At 44.7% G+C, this 17,989-nt stretch overlaps 1 protein-coding gene across 1 annotated transcript in view; it reads right to left on the bottom strand.

Moving 5' to 3' along the window:
* FNDC3B (fibronectin type III domain containing 3B) overlaps positions 1-17,989 on the bottom strand; it is a gene marked incomplete at its 5' end in the record, with an annotated part of 171,724 nt that overhangs the window by 75,583 nt on the left and 78,152 nt on the right. Inside the window, one exon of the mRNA XM_009645787.2 lies at positions 2,445-2,503. Within this exon, the coding sequence (XP_009644082.2) occupies positions 2,445-2,503 (59 nt within the window). The remainder of the gene's footprint in view (positions 1-2,444; positions 2,504-17,989) is intronic.

Genomic DNA, 17,989 nt, shown 5'->3' with positions numbered 1-17,989 from the left:
TGCTGGCCACACCACTCCTGAGACAAGCCAGGATGCCGCTGGCCCCCTTGGCCACCTGGGCACCCTGCTGGCTCATATTCAGCCCCCTCTCGACCAACCCCCCCAGGGCCTTTTCCGCCGGGCAGCTTTCCAGCCCCTCATCCCCACGCCTGGAGCGCTGCGTGGGGTTGTTGTGAACCCAGGGCAGGACCTGGCCCTTGGCCTTGTTGACCCTCACCCAACTGGGCTGGGCCCATGGATCCAGCCTGGCCAGGTCCCTCTGCAGAGCCCCCCTCCCCTCCAGCAGAGGTAACAGGTAACAACACTTATTATCAAAACCAGACTTCTAAGGAATTCATAATTTTAGAAGAGCATGTATTTTGTACTGGGAAAGGCGAGAGAGACTTTGCCACGGAGAGGTACCTGGCCAAGCCAGATTCAAGAGGGCTCCAGGCGATGCCACGGCTGCGGGAGTTGCTCGGTGGGTGCATCCCTTCAGATGGCGCAGAGCCACTCGCTTGGGCACGTGGAAGCCCCGCGCTGCAGACACGGCGTCACTTGGCTTGTCGCTGCCGTGCTGCTCTCTGCCCTTACGTTTGAACCACATCACTTCTTCCCACGCGATTGTTTTTCTATACATCTTTTATTTTTCAGTCTTATATGCACACGGCTCACCAAGAAATATGGCCCAGCTGACTCTTTATGCATGTGATGTATTTGTATCAGATATAATACTGACTATGCACGCACATAATCACTCATAGCAATTAATGGTTTGGGAGACTCCTATTTAATTACTCACAAATGTCAAAGTTAAAGAGAGAATAATAGATAAACCCTAGCATCTTCTCACCAAATGCCATTAGTATCGAACTAGCATTTATCATGTTTTTTTTTGGTTTGGTTTGGTTTTTGGTTTTGGGTTTTTTTTTTTTTTTTTAAGGAATCACTATTTTTGAAATGGTTCAAGGAAAAGTGTTTTTGTCTATTGGCAGGTTTTTGCTCCCCTCTGCTTTAAGTGCTCTGGTTACCATAAATCTAATTGTACAGAGCTCAGAATCCTGCAAACTGTTAAAACACATCTACAGAGGTAAGGAGAGAAGCTAAGTATGAAATAACACATTTTTCACATCAGCTCTCCAGATCTTTGCAAAAGGCATCTCGCTGTGGCATTTCACCAGATGAGCAACGTTCAGGTAAGTCCTCGACACAAAACCATTGCCTCCCTCGGAACAATAAATTTGCCTAATTTTGTGTTAACTGCACTTCCGTCCCCTTGATCTCCCAGAAACTCTTCTCTCAAGTCTTCAGCTTAGTGTTGCCACTTGTCCCTACATGAAATAAAGCCACTTTCCTTCCTGCAAACAGAAACCCAGGCTGCAGCCCCTGGTATTTACCATCTCTGCAGCTCTGGTTTAGATTCTGGCTGGCTTTGAACCTGCTCTTGGAGATGCCATGACAGTAGGATCCCACACCTACTGACTGAGCAATTTAAGACCCAACACCTTTTGCATTTATTCAGAACAAAAGCATCTAAGAGAGCAGATCCTAAAAATAAATCCCAGCCAGCGCTCGTGCCTGCCTCTCCCTGAGCTCTGCCACTTCTGCATCTAAGGAGCAGCCACCCCTTCACGCTCCCGCTGCGGAATTTCTTTATAACAGCCTCTGTCAGCTGCTATTGAACCCAGGCTTTAGATGAGCTTTCCAACTGCTATTCGTTTTTTATTTGCTTATTTGTTTACTAGCTTTCCAGCTGGACAGAGAAAGGCTTGAGCCCCGGCCGAGCCAAGGAGGTAAAACTCCCAAAGCACGGCCGTCTGCCTCGGCCTCGGGATTGCTCCTGCGAGCGCTCCTTCGGACCGTGCATTTAGATCCACAACACCCTTCTGGTTTCCACCCGACACGCCGAACTAGGAAAACCTCACATTGCAAGGGCTTACAACCAGATTTAGTAACAACCTTACCTGACTCTGGTCACACCCAGCGTGGTGATTCGATTTCCATTACAATTCACGTGCTTTTATGGCTCAGACAAACTTAGAATATAGCAATTGCCGTTGAATAATAGAATTAGCTTAAATTTAATAATGACTACAGACATAAATTGCTCATGACAAACAAAATTAAACCCAGGGGAGGGGGGGGGAGGAGCAACGTAAACCATCCCAGTGCGCTGGGTTCCCCATTGCAGTGTGGATACTGGGAGTCGTCCTCTGGAAACGGGTGGCTGTTTTTTTTTTTCCTGCTGTGGGCAGAGCCCACGAATACCCATGAGCATAAAAGATGCTTCAAATTTGTATCCCAGCAAAATGAGTTAGAGATAGAGATACACACAGTGGCAATAAACTGCTAAGGAAAAAAAATTCATCGGTGCTCCCCTGTGAAACCACCAGTCTGTCGTGACACAATCCACTTACCACGTTGGCTGGTTTGTGTGTGTGTGTGGTAATTTTGGGATCACGTACCTGTGGTTTCTCCATTCCAGAAAGAATGTCTTGAACCCTTTTTGTTTCTGAATCAAATTCTGTAAAATAGAGAATGCGGAAATAGGAAGAAAAATAAGTGACCAAAATTAAACAAAAATATCAGCTATAGCAACAATCCTTCAGAATTTGTAAAAGGGATAGATTACCTCTACACAAGCATCAGTTGGTTTGCTCTTGTGAATTTAAGGTATGCAGTTATACAGATTAATATTAAAAACCTGTAACAAAGGAGGGAATGAAACTTCCAGCAACTGCAGAGATTCAGCAAGGAGGGATTATTTGTAGAGGTGTCCTCCACAAAGAGTGTTATTAACTGGCATTTTGCTTTCACAGAGCAAACCCATCCCATTCCCAAAGTTCAATTACTGCTGAGCCTAATCCTGGGCTGTGAAGCAGACGCATCCCTACTCCATGGGCTGCAGAGCCGGGCTATCCACCGGGCTCGCCAGAGCATCGGGCTACCGGAGAGGATAAGCATCCTTGCCCCACGCGGGGAAAGCCAGTCCTAAGCCCCAGCACCCACCCTACGGCTACTGGTCCTTAAACGCCGTTACCCGGTAATGCTCAAAGCTCTATCAACAGCCACTTTTTGACTGCGGAGGTCGCAAAGTCGTGCCAGGCTCATTGGGATGCCTGCCTAGCAGCAATCCCTCCTCCCGCCTGGTCCAGCAGCTCCTGCCGGGGTGACACGGCGTTATCAGGGCAGGGTGGGATGTACTGCCCCTAAATTAGACCGGATTAATTAAGCGCAGAAGGTGCTGCAGAGGCGATCATCTGAGCGGTGGAATCAGCCTTTCCCCCATCTTCCCCCCCCCCCAAAAAAAGAAGTCTTGAGGTAAAACATCAGCTTAGAGTAATGAGGTGACACAAAGCAGCTTTATTCCTTTTGGACGCAGCACTGAGAGGCCTCACTTTCCACTACAGTATTCTCTAGTGGAAAACTAGGAACATATTTTTTCTGGGCTTTTTTCTTTTTCTTTTTTTTTTTTTAAATGTTAATGTAAAAAGTTTGCTAGCCAAAGCAGAATAATACATTCTGCTAAATGCAGAAGCAAAATGAGCAGGACCTCTTTATAAAAAGCATACAAATTTGGCAAAGGAAGCAAAAAAATATTAATAAAGAAAAACTGGTAAGATCAGATCAACCGCTTTCGCAAATGATTCCCCCCCAAAGCCTGACCTAGTTCTTGTAGCCCAAGAATGTGTCTTTATTTTTGTCTGTGACCTGCTTTAAGAAAAGTACATCTTCTTTTTAAAAATTCCATGTGCTCGGCTGCCAAGAAAATAGAATTGGCCGAACGCTGATGGCAGAACTCCAGTGTAAATGCCCATCTCTCCCTACAAGAATGCACCTTGGTGTGGAGTGGGAATGACAGATCTCCTGCTCTGTGCATTCCTGGATTCCTTTTAGTCTCAGCCACTTGGAAAAGAAAGGAGTAGCAGTAACTCAGGAGAAGAGGAGGAGAGCATGACTGGGTTTTTCCATAGCAGATAACCCTTAGAGTGTAGGAACTGGCAGGGTTTAGCCAGCCTAAGATAATACTGACTTGAAAACTACACCGGTGGGCTAAAATGGCTACAGAAAAGGTTGAGACGCTGATCCAAGTGAACGTGCCATCAAAGGTCGGGGTGTTTCAGAATTCGGGGCTCCCTTCAGCACCAGCAGAGAAGTAGGGCTGTGCCACAAAAGCCTGGATCCAGCTCTGGCAACGGCGGAGGTCCCGAAGGCTTATCTTGAAGGGACGCTAATCAGAAGCAGCTTCTGCAGCTACAGCGTGTAACGAAAATGCTGCTACTACTTTATTGAAAGTTTATGGTTATTATGTCACCCCTAATTACAACCCCCAGAAGCTAAGCGTGAATCATTCTCAACCTTAAATCCCAAACATGTGGACTGAATTTGCTTTCCTCTTTCTGCTTCCTAGCAAGGATGCTATCCGTGTCACACTAAGCAGGAGAGGAAAATAAAGCCCAAAGCCCAAAGAAATCACTTCCCCCTCCCGTGAAAAACGATCGCCTTGTCCAGTACCTAAGTCCTCTGACCCTTGCAGGTCAGGGCTGAAGGTTCAAACTGCTCCAAATACAGGAACTGACTTTTCAGACCAAAGGGAGTTGGGTATACCCAGCAAATAAATAATAAACCCCCCCCAAGTACTTCAATCAGACTTCTCAATGAAGAGTCCTACTAAGGAAATTTTTTAATCTTAGCTCCCCGAGTATGTAGCTTGTTCACAAGGAGAAGTCTCTGAGTACCAGGCACACTGAAGCTTTGAGTTATTAAGGACAGGTGGATATTTATGTGGACACTGAGGATATTTACGTCACCAAGAGTTTATACAGATAAGCTGGAGGTGGAAGAAAGAGAAGTCTTCAAAGATTTTGGAGAGAGGGAATGGGACACACACAAACCTAAGGTGACGACGTGACTGCAAAAAAATTAAGAATTCAATTTCAAGTTGATGAGTAATAAATATATGGACGGGCGCTGCATCGCATTTGCTAAAGAATGAGATGTATAAGGTGATGCACAAATGCTGACCAACTACATCAGACGTCCCCCGTGCTGAACCTCCCGAATGTTGACGCACGAGACTGGGTGGGTACAAGGGACCACTCGCACACACCCCAACCGCTTCACGCGATGTACCCCATGTTGCTGGTCGGCTAACGCCACGGATCATTTTACAAGAACAACAGCAAAGAAAGAAAAGGCTGTGGAAAGAAGTGCCCTTTTCATCACAAGCTTTGAAGTCACTGTACCGTATGGAAAGGACAGCGTGTGCCTTAGAGCCCTGCACTGAATTCAAACCAAAAAACCTCACGAATAATAGGTAATGCCCTGTGAAAATAGAGCAAATGTAAAATTGAAGACAGAAAGCAATAAATATGCGTGAGTGACATTTGTAACAACATCAGAGAATAGCTCAGGTTGGAAGGGGACCTCAGGAGAGGTCACCAAGCCCAACCTCTGCCTGAAATCTAGAAAAGAAACCAGCGCAGAACTGCCCCATGGAAAAACTTGTTAATAAAACTGAAGGCAACCTTTTGGGGAGAGAGAAAGTAGCTCTCAGAATTGTCGTCATCTTACAATATTTCAAATACTTCATTTCCCATTTCAAGAGCCATAAAAAGTTCTCAGGCTTCTCCGGATGGTTGCTCTCCTTTCAGTAATAAACATAATTATTCACAGTCTCCTGCGCTCGACTAAGCTAAGGAGAACATGACCTGTCGTGAATCCCTCCTGCAGTAGGAAGTCGGTCTTACCTGCCAACCTCTCTCACACGTAACACGTTAAGTGTCAAGCTCAACATCTTTCTCCCAAGCCAACAAAGAGCTGAAATCCTTCTGCAATAGACAATTATAGAGAGGAAGAGAACCCTATCTTATATGCTCTACGCTGAAAATACAGAATTGGTGAAAAGCCTTTTTTCCTAGCTTGCTATTACTCCTACTCATTAGCCACTGAGGACTCTTCCAGATTTGCTCACTGGAGCATTTAGGGATGAGGAGCATGAGCGTCTCCCAGGCATCACCGATGCAGCGATGGAAAGGTGGGGAAGAACAGGAGGAAGAAAAGGGGAAGCCTTGATGTAAAACAGAGCCCAAAATTCAGAAAAATTACCCACAAACACTCTGGGAACGCCGGTGGGTGGCTGGGCACGATTCACCTACTTCGCAGGAACCGTCCTTGCGTAACAAACACCTGGTTTGCTTTTTCAACCGTTGTCCCCTCCTCTCTCGGCTGATGGAGCAGCGAGTGTCTGACGTGACACAAACAGCAGCTCTGCATGTCAACCCCCCCGACACGAACACCAGGGCTTGCAGAGACACGCGCCGTGTCCCTTCTCCACCATCGGGACCAGAAGTTCAGCCCCATCAAGGAAGAGCCCAACTACCACTTCAGGTCATTGTCCCATCATAACTTTTCCTCTCAACATCTGTTCCTCACATCTGCCGTGGCAAAATTCTTCCTCCTAGGAGGAAGCTGGGGGTGGGGATGAATTCCTTCTGAATGCTCCATGGGGTCCTCTGAGGGACAGCACAAAAATCTGCATTATCCCAAAGATCTCAGTGTCTCATAGATGTTATAGCTGTCCCAAGCTACAGCATTAAGTTCTCATTCCCAGGCTGTGGGTTATTTGGATCCAACGTTTCAAACTAACCTTTCGTAGCAGAGAAGCCAGCTGTAAGTCCTGGACCGCATCTAAGTTTGTATTTTGGTCATCTCTCTCTTTTTTTTTTTTTTTCTCTCTCCAGAGTTTTGGGTCATAACCAAACTCCACAGATACAACCAAGTGTAAATGCCCTTAAAAATGACTTTCCCAGCAGCTGTTTGGTGCTAACAGGGTTTCAATGTTAAGCCTTGCTGAACTAAAGCCTTTTATTATATGCTTCTGTTAGCCCGTGTCTATGCTCCTTTCTGCACGTACAGTACAAATATAATTTTCAGACCTTTCCAACCTTACTTTTGAACACCAAGCACAGCTTTAAAAAACAGGAAAAAACCACCCTTGCCATTTCAAGGTAAGTTTGAAGTTTCCATGAACAGTTTTCATGTTTGCATGAACAGCAGCTGTGTATGTAAATGGTTTGCAATAGCTAAAAGCTCTAAACTAATTAAGATTTTCCCATTGCAAATACAGATTCTAGGTTTGTTCTGCATTCTTTCCTTCGCAGAGAGGAAAAGGTCCAGCTCAAGACTTAGCTTCTGGCCACAGAAAGTATTTACTGTTTCAACAGCCTTTCCATTCCAAAGGAATGACATCAGCACCAGGACTTCACAAACTTCTCGTCTCATTCTCAAGCAGGGCTCCATGCTCGCAGATATGCCAGTCATAACATGACATGCTTTCTCAGAATTTGTTCCAGATTTATTGGGGCTGTGACCGGCTTTAATGCTAGGAAAGATCTTTTGTCAGTCACGTACAGCACAACCTACAACCCGCGAGAAAACGAACTCTTCAAAACGGCCCAGCTCCTTTGCGAGCTGCCTGCCGGTGTCAAAGCTTAAGACACAAGGAAGAACACATCCAGACTTTTTTTGCTTCAGAGAATTGTAGAAATACATATTAAAAACCTCCTGGTACAAGAACAAACCTAAAACCGCCACGCTGCAGCTGAGTCACAGAAACCAGGACCGGAGGGGATGAGACATGGTCATTGAGTCCATCCTCCTACTCCAAAACACGATCAGCTGTACCTAACCCATTCCTCAGAGATGTCTGCCTAGCCCATTTTAAAAAAAAATAAATACAAAATTAATTAAATAACCTCCCGCGCCGTGATCGTAGCAATCTCAAAGCTTTCTCAGCTAGGGAACCTACTGCCGTATCCAACTCTCCTCACCCCTGGGAAGATTTATCTCCTCAACTTTCTCTGCCACACCTTAAACTTAGGACTTCTTCTCTGCACACCCACCGCAGGTGAGCTCACCACCGCTTTCTTTTTTGCAGCTTTCACATACTTAAAGGCATTTTTTCCTCTTTAAGCGAAGCAAGCTCATTTTCTTCCATACCTGTATTTACCAGATCACCAATCCCACTTACTGCTGGCCTCTGGGATTTTTTTGTTTAAATTGGTCTCCATCCTTCTGAAGATGTGGTAGCAGCCCTGGCCACCGCTCTCCGGCCGAGGCCCTCGCAGCACCAGTTAAGGAACAACGCACCCATTTACAGAGCTCATTTTGAGGTTTCTTCTTCTCTTTGCCTATCAAGTGACTTGACTTTTGGGTTTTGTAGCCTACTGTGCCTCCCAGAACTACTGTGCAGAAATACCACAAAAATAAATAAATAAATAAATAAGCAGGTTTGAGAAGGACTGGCTGAAATGTAGCACTTTGCTCTTATCTTAACCTTATCTTGATTTCTGTCAAGGCCATTTGAGCTTTCCTCTTGTCTTGTCCTCCTTCCCTCCCCCTTAACCAACCAAGCACTCTCAACCCTATCAAAGCCTGATATGGACTATAATTTAATAAGCATCAATCCCTTATTCCATCCTTCAAGTCCTTAATGAAAATATTGAATCAAATCAGACCTAGGACAGATTCCTGCCTAATCCAGTTCAATGCATCTTTCCAGTTTGTCAGGGAAGCAGCCCAGGGCAGGGGCACGGAGAAATGGGCAGGGCTACGCGCCGGCCAACAGATGCAATATGGAGAAAAGCAAATCCAGTGTCACACTGAGCACACAACTCTTCTCCGCACCACTTCCATAACTGGCAAAACTGGGGAGCTCTTCAGAATCAAAAACTTGCGAAAGAAATACTTATATTCAAACCAGCTGATCACACCATGCTAAAATACAATACGCCAAGGAAGATAATTAATGAAGCCTGCAAATACCTGGATGAGATTTCAATTCTAACTCTTAAATATTTCAAATTTCTGCTAATTACGTGAAAGCTAATAAGAATACTAGGAATAAAACATGACTGCAGCTCCCATGTCCAAGGTAGCGAGATCGACATTATCCAACTTGAAGAAAAGATCCAATCGTTGAAATTCTAATTCTTAAAAATTGCTGCACATGACCATCTCTCAAGTTCTTCATTTCCAAGAGCCTCCCCACTGTTGCTACCTTCATCCTTCTGTTAAAATGCCTTACTTGACGTCTATGAGCTCATCTTTCAGTATTTGACCTTGAAGACCAATTCATACGTTAAGTAGCAAAAAAATCAAGCCACTTCCTAAGCAACCAAAACAAAAACCCTGCCTAAGCCCCAGAAACTTGCATTTTCAGATCTCAAATAATAACACAAAAAAAATCTCTAGCCATCCTGGCTCACTGGGACTGAATGTGAAGGATAACGGACACGTTTGCCTTGACGTCGCTGTATTTTAGGCATGAATTTAATCACGTTTCAAAGATGCCCTGGCCTTAGTCTGTATCTATTAACCCGTCAGTTTTACCTTAACTGCTTCAGTATCCTACTGCCAATGGGGCAGGATACTCCAAAACACCTGGAGTGCAAATTCCCATCACGTGGTTTGTCTCTCTGCTTCAAGCCATCCTTCTCTAGCAACAGCTACCTGCTATCGCATGGATAAGCGTCAGATGTCGGCACATCGAGCAGACGTGGAAGCACTCAGATGTACGTAATGAAGTCATTTCTGCTAAAAATTGGTTTAAAAATAAATGTAAGCGCATTCAATCCTCCCTGTCCCCCAATATTGTTTTGATGTGTATTTTTCGTTGGGACGGAGCAAGGAAAATAAGATCAGTAGTAACCTACGGGGCAATGGAGTGCTGGATGCAAGGGACAAATGGAGTCTAAGTGACACGTTGGGTTTGTTTTTCTCTGCTTCTTTGCTGCTACTGCTGGAAGACCGCAATAACAACTCCTACTTTATTGGCTGAAGATCTGAGTGAATTCCTACTGTGAGCACGCAGTCGGTCCGTTAGAAGGCAGAAAAGGGCTTTCTGAGTAAAATACAGCAAGCCCCCATCTCTATCACATACAGTTTACATCTTAAACAAGCGCTTTGTACATCTCGCAAAGAAGATAACAGAGGCAATGCCCTGCATACGGCTCAGCTGGCTGGCTGGGAAGGAACACCAAGTTCAACAGTGCCATAACCCACAGAAACAGTGAAAGCCTGAGCTGAACCTGCTGGAACAACAAGCCCCTTACACACGGGACCCCTTCTTGGAGAGCTCTCTTTCGTACTTTTGACTTGCTTTAGCTTATTTTCTGTGTCAAAACAATTTTTTTTAAAATTTATTTTCAGCAGCTTCCCTCTTGCTATTCTATGTAACTGCAGCCGGCACGCTACGCGGGTTTGAGAAGATGGTGTAAGCTTTGCAGATAAACAAGGGCCGACGACGTGGGCAGCGGCCACCCCTCCCTCTTTTTGTCAAGCACGCTTTTAAAAACGGCACAGCTGATTCATACAGAAGTAGCTAACCGGGAATAACTGTTCAAAATTCTGCTGGGTTCTATTAGTATAATTTCAGTGCTACAGGCTGCAATTTCAAAGCGCTCTTCTAACTTGTGTTGGCATCGGCAAAAGAACCCCCAAACCCTCCTGTCCGAGCAGGCAGGCGAGCATCCACGTGTGCGAGGCAGGTGGAGGTACGCTACATGGTAATGCCTCCCCACCCTGGCAATCCTTGCACGTGGGACAGCTATCGACACGCTCAAATCTTTGTGGCTAAAAAATAAATAAATAAATAAATAAATAATCTTGATCTAAAAGGCTGCCCTTACCAGCTTAGAGACACAGCAGGTTCCCCTCTGGGCCCTGGGTGCTGTTCCAGGGGTTGCACACTACATTTGCACCAGACAGAGCAGCAGCTCAATGCCACGAGTCAGCTCATACAGACCTTGAAATTAAGTTTTTATTCTCTAGTCTTGCTTCTGTATGAGCATTAGATAGCACTACCCCATAGCCCACTGCAGTTTGCCAAGTGTGATACTATGAGACTGAATTAAACGGTTAAAATATGCGTGTGTATATATTTTATATATTGTGTATACATATATGTGTGTATATATGTGTATATATTGTGTGTTTATATATGTGATTGTGTGTGTGTATATATATACACACACACACACACAATCAAGCCTTTCCAATAAAGGAATTATTTTAATCAATCATTGCCCCTTCCTGCACCTCGCCTAAGGCGCAGGAAGGTGCCTAAGGACTGCTGAGAACTGTTATAATGTAAGTGAAATTCTTTGTGTTTCGTCATTTTTAAAAAAGCATTACCTCTTTTCTTCCTTGACTTTCTGCCTTTTCTCTGTTGTTTTGGATTTGGTCAGATTTATAGGAACTACCTATATTTGACAGATCTTTGCAAAACATTTTTCTGCTTATTCTTTCAGACATTTGTAAGCAGTCCACCTGCTGTCGTTATTAATGCCTTTCATTTCTAACAACAAGAAGTTTCTTTGATTTGACAAGGAGACCAAGAGGCCCTCCTGAAATTTTTTGGGAGCCCCTGACTCCCACTTTCCAGGTAAAAATCTGACATTTTGTTCCCGCTACAAATTTTGCCAACAAACGCTAAACTTTTCCTAGATACAGTGAAGTTCTTCAGACCTCTCATGATTTTCTATGATAGCTGGGATGCGTGGCATCGCCTTACCCTGAATTCCTTTCATTTATTTGTGCACTGGTCCATGCTTTCCCCCTCTCAGTTCTCCTCATTCCGTGTCGCTTCAGCCTGTGACTGCCTGTCTGTCCTACCGTCAATCATCCAAAAGGAAAGGTAACGTCACCACCTTACTGTCATGATGACCCCGGGCTGCCACAAGTGACGTGGCCATAAAAGCCCTACAGGTTTCTCCAGCCCAAGGCAGGAGGAGGAGGGGATGGCCAACTGCCCGGGCAAGATACCCACGCTTCTTAACGCGTGAAGGGTCTCCATAGGGATAACGTTATCTGGCATTTACAGAGGCGAGGTTTCCTCTTGGAGAGAAAAGGTTCCCTTCAATCACGGCAACTGACTCTCAGCTGCCGGGCAAAGTGAGAGCCCAAGCACCACAAATGCAAACAGTGAAAGCAGCCTCATGACTTCTTCTCCTCCTTACACTGATGAAAAGCCCAAGTTTGACAGCAGCAGAAATGACTGTCTTCTCTTCCGAAGCGGGTCACAGGCAGCTCCGTTGCATCCCACCGCCAGCTTGAGCAGCAGCAGACAACACGGGCACGTCACTATTGCTCTCTGGTCTCCCTGCTGGGACAGCCAGCAGGTCTACCCATGGCAGAAGCGATCCCCACAGCCTCTAAAAATGGAGGTGGAAAGCACAATCCCTATCAAACACAGGCTCGGACATGCCTCCAGTGTCACCAGTCCAGGGTTTTAAATCCTCTGACTGCTGTCCTGGGCCAATAGGGAAATATTTTTCTCTGAAATACTCTCTCCGATGCAGGGGGACAATGGTATTGAACCCAAAATAGAATTCACTTTTTCTTGACCTTCAAAAACATGACCATAGAAAAAAGGCCCATAAAAAAAGCCTTTGATAAACTGCCCGTGAAACACAGCGATGGCATTTTCCCGGTCAAACGAAAAACCTATCAAAATAACCTGCAAAACTGCATATTTGCACAGGAAAACAATCAGACAGCACAGCCGAAACAAACTCCATAGGAGCTCCAAACTTGGTTGGGATTAAACGGAGCTCCTCAGCCAAAATTAACAACCTCTTTGGCAGTGACCCTTCTAAAGCCACCGAGTTTGCTACGACGATAGGAAGGCAGCAGAGCCCTTCCCCAATGCAGAGACCCAAGGCTGCCCATTACAGTCCAAGAAGCTTGAAGGAAACAACCTTAAGACAAACTTTGCCCTCAGACACAACTCCTCAGCACTGCTTGAATCCAAGAAGAAATGAATGGAGAAATGTCATCTTTAGATTTCACCCGGGGTAACGAAAAGTGTTTGGGCATGCTAGGTTTCAGCAATAACCACTATTTCACCCTCAAGATCAGAATCGGAGCGAGCTATCCATCTGTTACGGGAAGGTGAGCAGGGAAAACTTTCTCTACAGAAGGGCAAATAGAGAAAACATGTCGTCTTTTCACTGGTCCTGATTTTGTCTTAATGTTCACATTAAAGCAGACATTTTCTTTCTAGGCACACTTACGCATTCTGCATGGTTTTTAAAGAGGCTTGATGCCACGCAAAAAGTCTGGTTTTAGGGGGGGAGGAAGGGGAAATCACTCCAAATTATAACGCTTGAAATATGAAGATTTTTCACGAAGCTGGCACTGGGATTTTTCACCATCAACCCAGTGAACGCCTGCAGAGCCGGGATATTTTCTGAACAAATGCCAGCCTAGCTTTTCTGTTACCGATGTAAATGATTGACCTCTTTTTCCAGATGAAAACTATGAGATAATCAGATTGCAATGACTGGTGGAGGAGATCGCAGTAATCCGGGGAAAGAAAGAACACTTCTTTCTTTCCACTCAGCCCAGGCACTACAGCTCGGAGATGGGGCGATGAAGAGCTCCCACTCCCCTCTTTAAATCAACCCAAACACCGATGGATTGACAGCAGGACAGAAATAAATTCTCTTCCTCCTGACAGATGACAATCAACTTACTAGACTAATCCCCGCCTACGTTCTTTTGCAGTCAAGTCTGAATGATGAACTACGATTCTGTGAGCTAGGATTACATTAAACAGAACATTTCATAAAGATCAGATGCTCAATTCCTACACTGCAAAAGTTAGAACAGGCTGAGGCGACGTTAGCCGTGCCCTCCCGTGCCTGTGACGTGAAGAGTGCACCCAAGAATGTTTCAAACACCTGATCTATAATGTCTGTACCAATTAACCGCCTGTGCAATCAGCAGTCCTGTACGGGACGAGGGCAAAATACAATCTCGGATATTTGCACAACCAGTTTCACGACGGAGAATCTTTCCAAACGTTCAAAATATTTCACAGAAATATCCACCTGATTATAGCTCGCTGGGAAGGCTTCAACAGAGCTACAGGAATTTCAACTTGATCTGGATTTCATTGCCCAGATGAAATTCAGGCAAAAGTCACATGAATCACGGTAAATCAAAGCAGCTGCTTCTGAGCACAGCTCCTTACAGAAAGAAAATAAACAGAAAAACCCCAAACTCCAGCTTCAGGACAAAATCTTTTATAATAACCCTTGGAGAAAATTGAAAAGGCTGCTTCGTTTTAGAACAGTGCCTATCCCTTCTGTTAATTGCAATACTCAAAGCATCACCCTGCATTTCTAAAAATAAAGGTTCCCCTTCCTCCCCCCATAAAAGAAAATATACTGAAGGGTCACAAAAACTTTCGAAATCAAATTCCACCCTTCCTCAGAAAAGGAAAACTAACCGATGGGCTTTGTAGCACAGCCTAAGAGAGTTAGGTAAACAAATCCCATTGGCTTCAGTGGGACGTGACATTTCATTTCACCGCCTTTGCAAATCCAGATGAATATACAGACGGACATTGTTCGGAACATCTGGGTATACAAATAAGGGTTATTCATTAAATCATTAGACTTAAAGGTATTTTATTTTTTATACTCCGGAGGGAGGAAATGTTCTGCCTCCTCCCTATAAATACCCTCTCCCTTCTGGCTTAACGTCCCAGATATTTCCAAACAAGGGGAACACGGTTCCCTTCCTTTGTCGGTGGTCCACCTTATCTCCTCTTTACTGGTGAGAATACACTGTTTATCTTGCCCTGAAGCCCCGAGACCTTCGTGTAACTCTTCTCCCCAGCATGGGGGTTTAACCGCTGAGCATTTAAGCAGGATGAAAATGTACTTGATACGGTTTTTTCCCCCCTGTTGGTTGGCTATCTATAAATTACATAAACTCCTAGGAAAAAGTCTCAGATTGCAGTCTTCTGGCTTTGACTGTCAGTTGCAGCAGAAGCTGCAAATTCTTGAGATAATACGAAGATCCTCTGGGGGACGAGGCTGTGCCTTACGTCATTCAGCACCAACTTGCCGATAAATCACGGAGCAGATAGCTTATCCAGCTCCCCCCGCCAAGGAGATCCTGCTGGCAACACAAGACAAGGGAGGGATGAAAGCAGATGAGAAGAATACGAGCATCTACAAGGGGTTGACCAGGACTGTGACGAACAGCCTTGGGGAAAAACTCCAGCCACCATCAAAAGGTTTTTTAAGTCACCAATAAGGTCAAATGAGAGCCCCGGAGCCAGATTTCCCTGCTCGTTACTAGATATGCCCTACACTTCCCTAGGTGGACGTGGAGCCGTGTTTCTAGCAGGCTAGCACACTTCGGAAGATTAGGGAGCTTTGACTGAGGTTTATTTTGTCTGAGCTTCTGTGATGAGACTGAAGAACATAACCAGGAATGTGGTTACCCATTCTGCCCCGCTTATGCCCAAGAGCCCAGCTCGCAGAGGCCACACCAGACGACATGTATCCAGAGCTACCCTGACATTTTGTTTGCATTTCCCGTTAGAAAAAGTCTGGATGAAACCCAGTTTGACATGTTCATGTTTGCCTTCAAAAATAGCTGACAACTCAAGATGGGAGAATATTGTGCTATTAATTTAAGAGGCGATGCAATAGCTGGTGAAGATCATCTCTCATCAACAACCTCTGGTGCCTAAGTTATGTAGCTGGTTCTTTAGTCTTTCAAGATAAGTGCATAAAAATAGAGTGTAGATATCTCCTCCTTCCCTGCCTGAGCCCCCCCCCCCCCCCCCAGTTTGCAGGCCTCTGTGCTAACGAAGCACAAACCAGCCTTCTGCCAGAACGAAGCAATGCGCTGTGAAAGAAGGTGGGACTGCCATGGATTCAGGCTTCCCATGAACTTTGGGTTTGGAGACAGCAGGAAAATATCTCCATGCTCCCAACATTTCACACGCGGATGAACTTTCATAGGCTTGTAAATTCCTGGAAGTTATTTTGCGTGCAGTGGACTTCTGGGGAAGAGTTGGTCAAGGAACTGGAAGGAACTGTGCCCACAGGCAGCTCAAAGCAAACGCGGCTGGGTCTGGCGCTAGGCAAAGCAAGGGCCAAGGGAGGGAGCACATGAGCACTGGGCACGGACTTGCTTTTCTGTATCACTGGTCTAGTTGCGATATTTAGCTTTTACCTTTCTCCATCAAAGGCCCATGATGCAAGTCAAGGTTCAAGATAGAAGAGGAAAGGGAGATTTGTTTCTCTCGGTGATGCTGGATATCCATCTTAGCAATTCTTTTTGCTGAAGAAAATACATCCATTAAGCCTGATCTGGATAAATTCTTGCCTGCATATAGAACGACATGAACTTGGGAATGTACTTTGCTTGAACTCCGCATAACGTCAGTATGTTTCTAATAGATTCATCAGTCTCTACAGAGCTCGCTCAAGTGGCTACTTTATGTGTCTATTAGGTAAAATATTCTTTGGTAAAGAATCCGTGTGGCCCAGCTACCGGAGCTGACTCTGGTATGCGAGGGTCTACCCTCAGCATGTTGACATCCGAAGCGTCTGAAACTCATCACCATTTGGTTTTCTGGCGGGACAAACAATTTCACAGCCAATTATTATAGAGAAACTACAAAAGGTAAAGAATATTTAAGGACTAGGCATATTTCCAAATAGAAACAAACAAACCCACAAACTCGGTCATGATGTGAGCGATAAGGTAGAGGCACAAGAAAACCACGCTGGAAATTCCCTGGTGTCACCAATTAACTGCGGTTTTTCAAGTTCAGACTCGTGCCCTAATTAATGCATCCTATTTCCTCTCACTTATTAAAACTTAAAGAAAACCAGCAGGCACACAACACACAATATATATTTCTAATTAGATGTAAGCCTAAACAACTCAGCCAAGTAGTATTATTTGCTGAAACTATTAAAAAAAAAATGCAGTAGGAACAGTAATAGCATTCAGATTTCGTATGCGATGCTGATCTATACTCACAAGATTCAACACGTCTCTGGCTTCCAGTAAATATTATGTTTCACATTTCATTACTTGGTGTAATACTAAAATTCCCATATCATGACAGATGTATTTTAGTCTTCAGAGTGGTTTTTTTCCACATTACTAATAAAATCCCTGTGTCAGTTTTGACGGGTTGTCTTTAGGAGACAATCTTGTTAAATCTTATTTTATAGAAGCAAATGCATTTAGGGAAACCAGGGAAGCTGCACTTATGGAGGGGTATTTTGTGTGCCAGCAGAAGAACCATTTATGACAAATGTTGTCTGCAGGACATTTCTATGTTGCTATAGCAAAGGTCTTCATTAGTATGCACCAAATCATCAGTTCCTGGCTAAAAGCACATATAAAAGTTACATTTATTGCCATAGCATTTCTCAGCCTCTCTGCTTACATGGACTAAAGGGGATGAAACTACTCTTTTAAGCCTTTAAATCTAGAGGATATACAGGTACAGATACATATACAGCCCAAGAAGCCTGCAAAACGGATTCAGGACCAAAATAGAAAAGAATTGACAGGATCTAGAATGAGTAAGTAGAGGAACTTTGCCTGGTTCCTGTCTGCATTGAATCACAGCTCCTTCAATTTCCCTTTAATTCATGGGCTCTGGATTTAAAAAAAAAATGATACAATTAAAAGAATAAAACAGAAAACACCACATTTTTCCTAAACATATTTAAATGTTATAAAGAAGAGAGGGAGAACAGGATAAGGTTGTCTCAAGAAAGCATCAGCTCTGTTTATTGTGTGTGCTGTCACCCGCTCCGCATCACGTACTAACGGCGTGCAGAGCACATGGACGCGCTCGGGGACACTTGCTGGCACCAGTTTTTGCCAGCAGCAGCCCAGGCCAGCCATACCTGTCAAAATTACTTCTCAGAACTTCTGGTCTGCTGAGTTCAGTACTTTTAAAATGTTTTCAAATTAAAACCACCGTAGTTAGAAAGTTCTCTTGCTAAGCCCATTTCCCATGTGTTCCTGACACATTCACCTCAAAGAAACCATAGAATCCTTTGGTTGGAAAAGATCTTTAAGATCATCGAGCCCAGCCATACCTGACCACCACTAAACCCTGGCCCTCAGCACCGCCTCTGCCCGGCTGTTAAATCCCCCCAGGGCTGGGGACTCG

The sequence above is a fragment of the Egretta garzetta genome, unplaced genomic scaffold (genome assembly GCF_000687185.1).
Source record: "Egretta garzetta isolate BGI_Z169 unplaced genomic scaffold, ASM68718v1 scaffold429, whole genome shotgun sequence".
NCBI lineage: Eukaryota > Metazoa > Chordata > Aves > Pelecaniformes > Ardeidae > Egretta > Egretta garzetta.
Note: the sequence above shows the minus strand (reverse complement) of the source record. Positions and strands in the feature narration are given on the sequence as shown.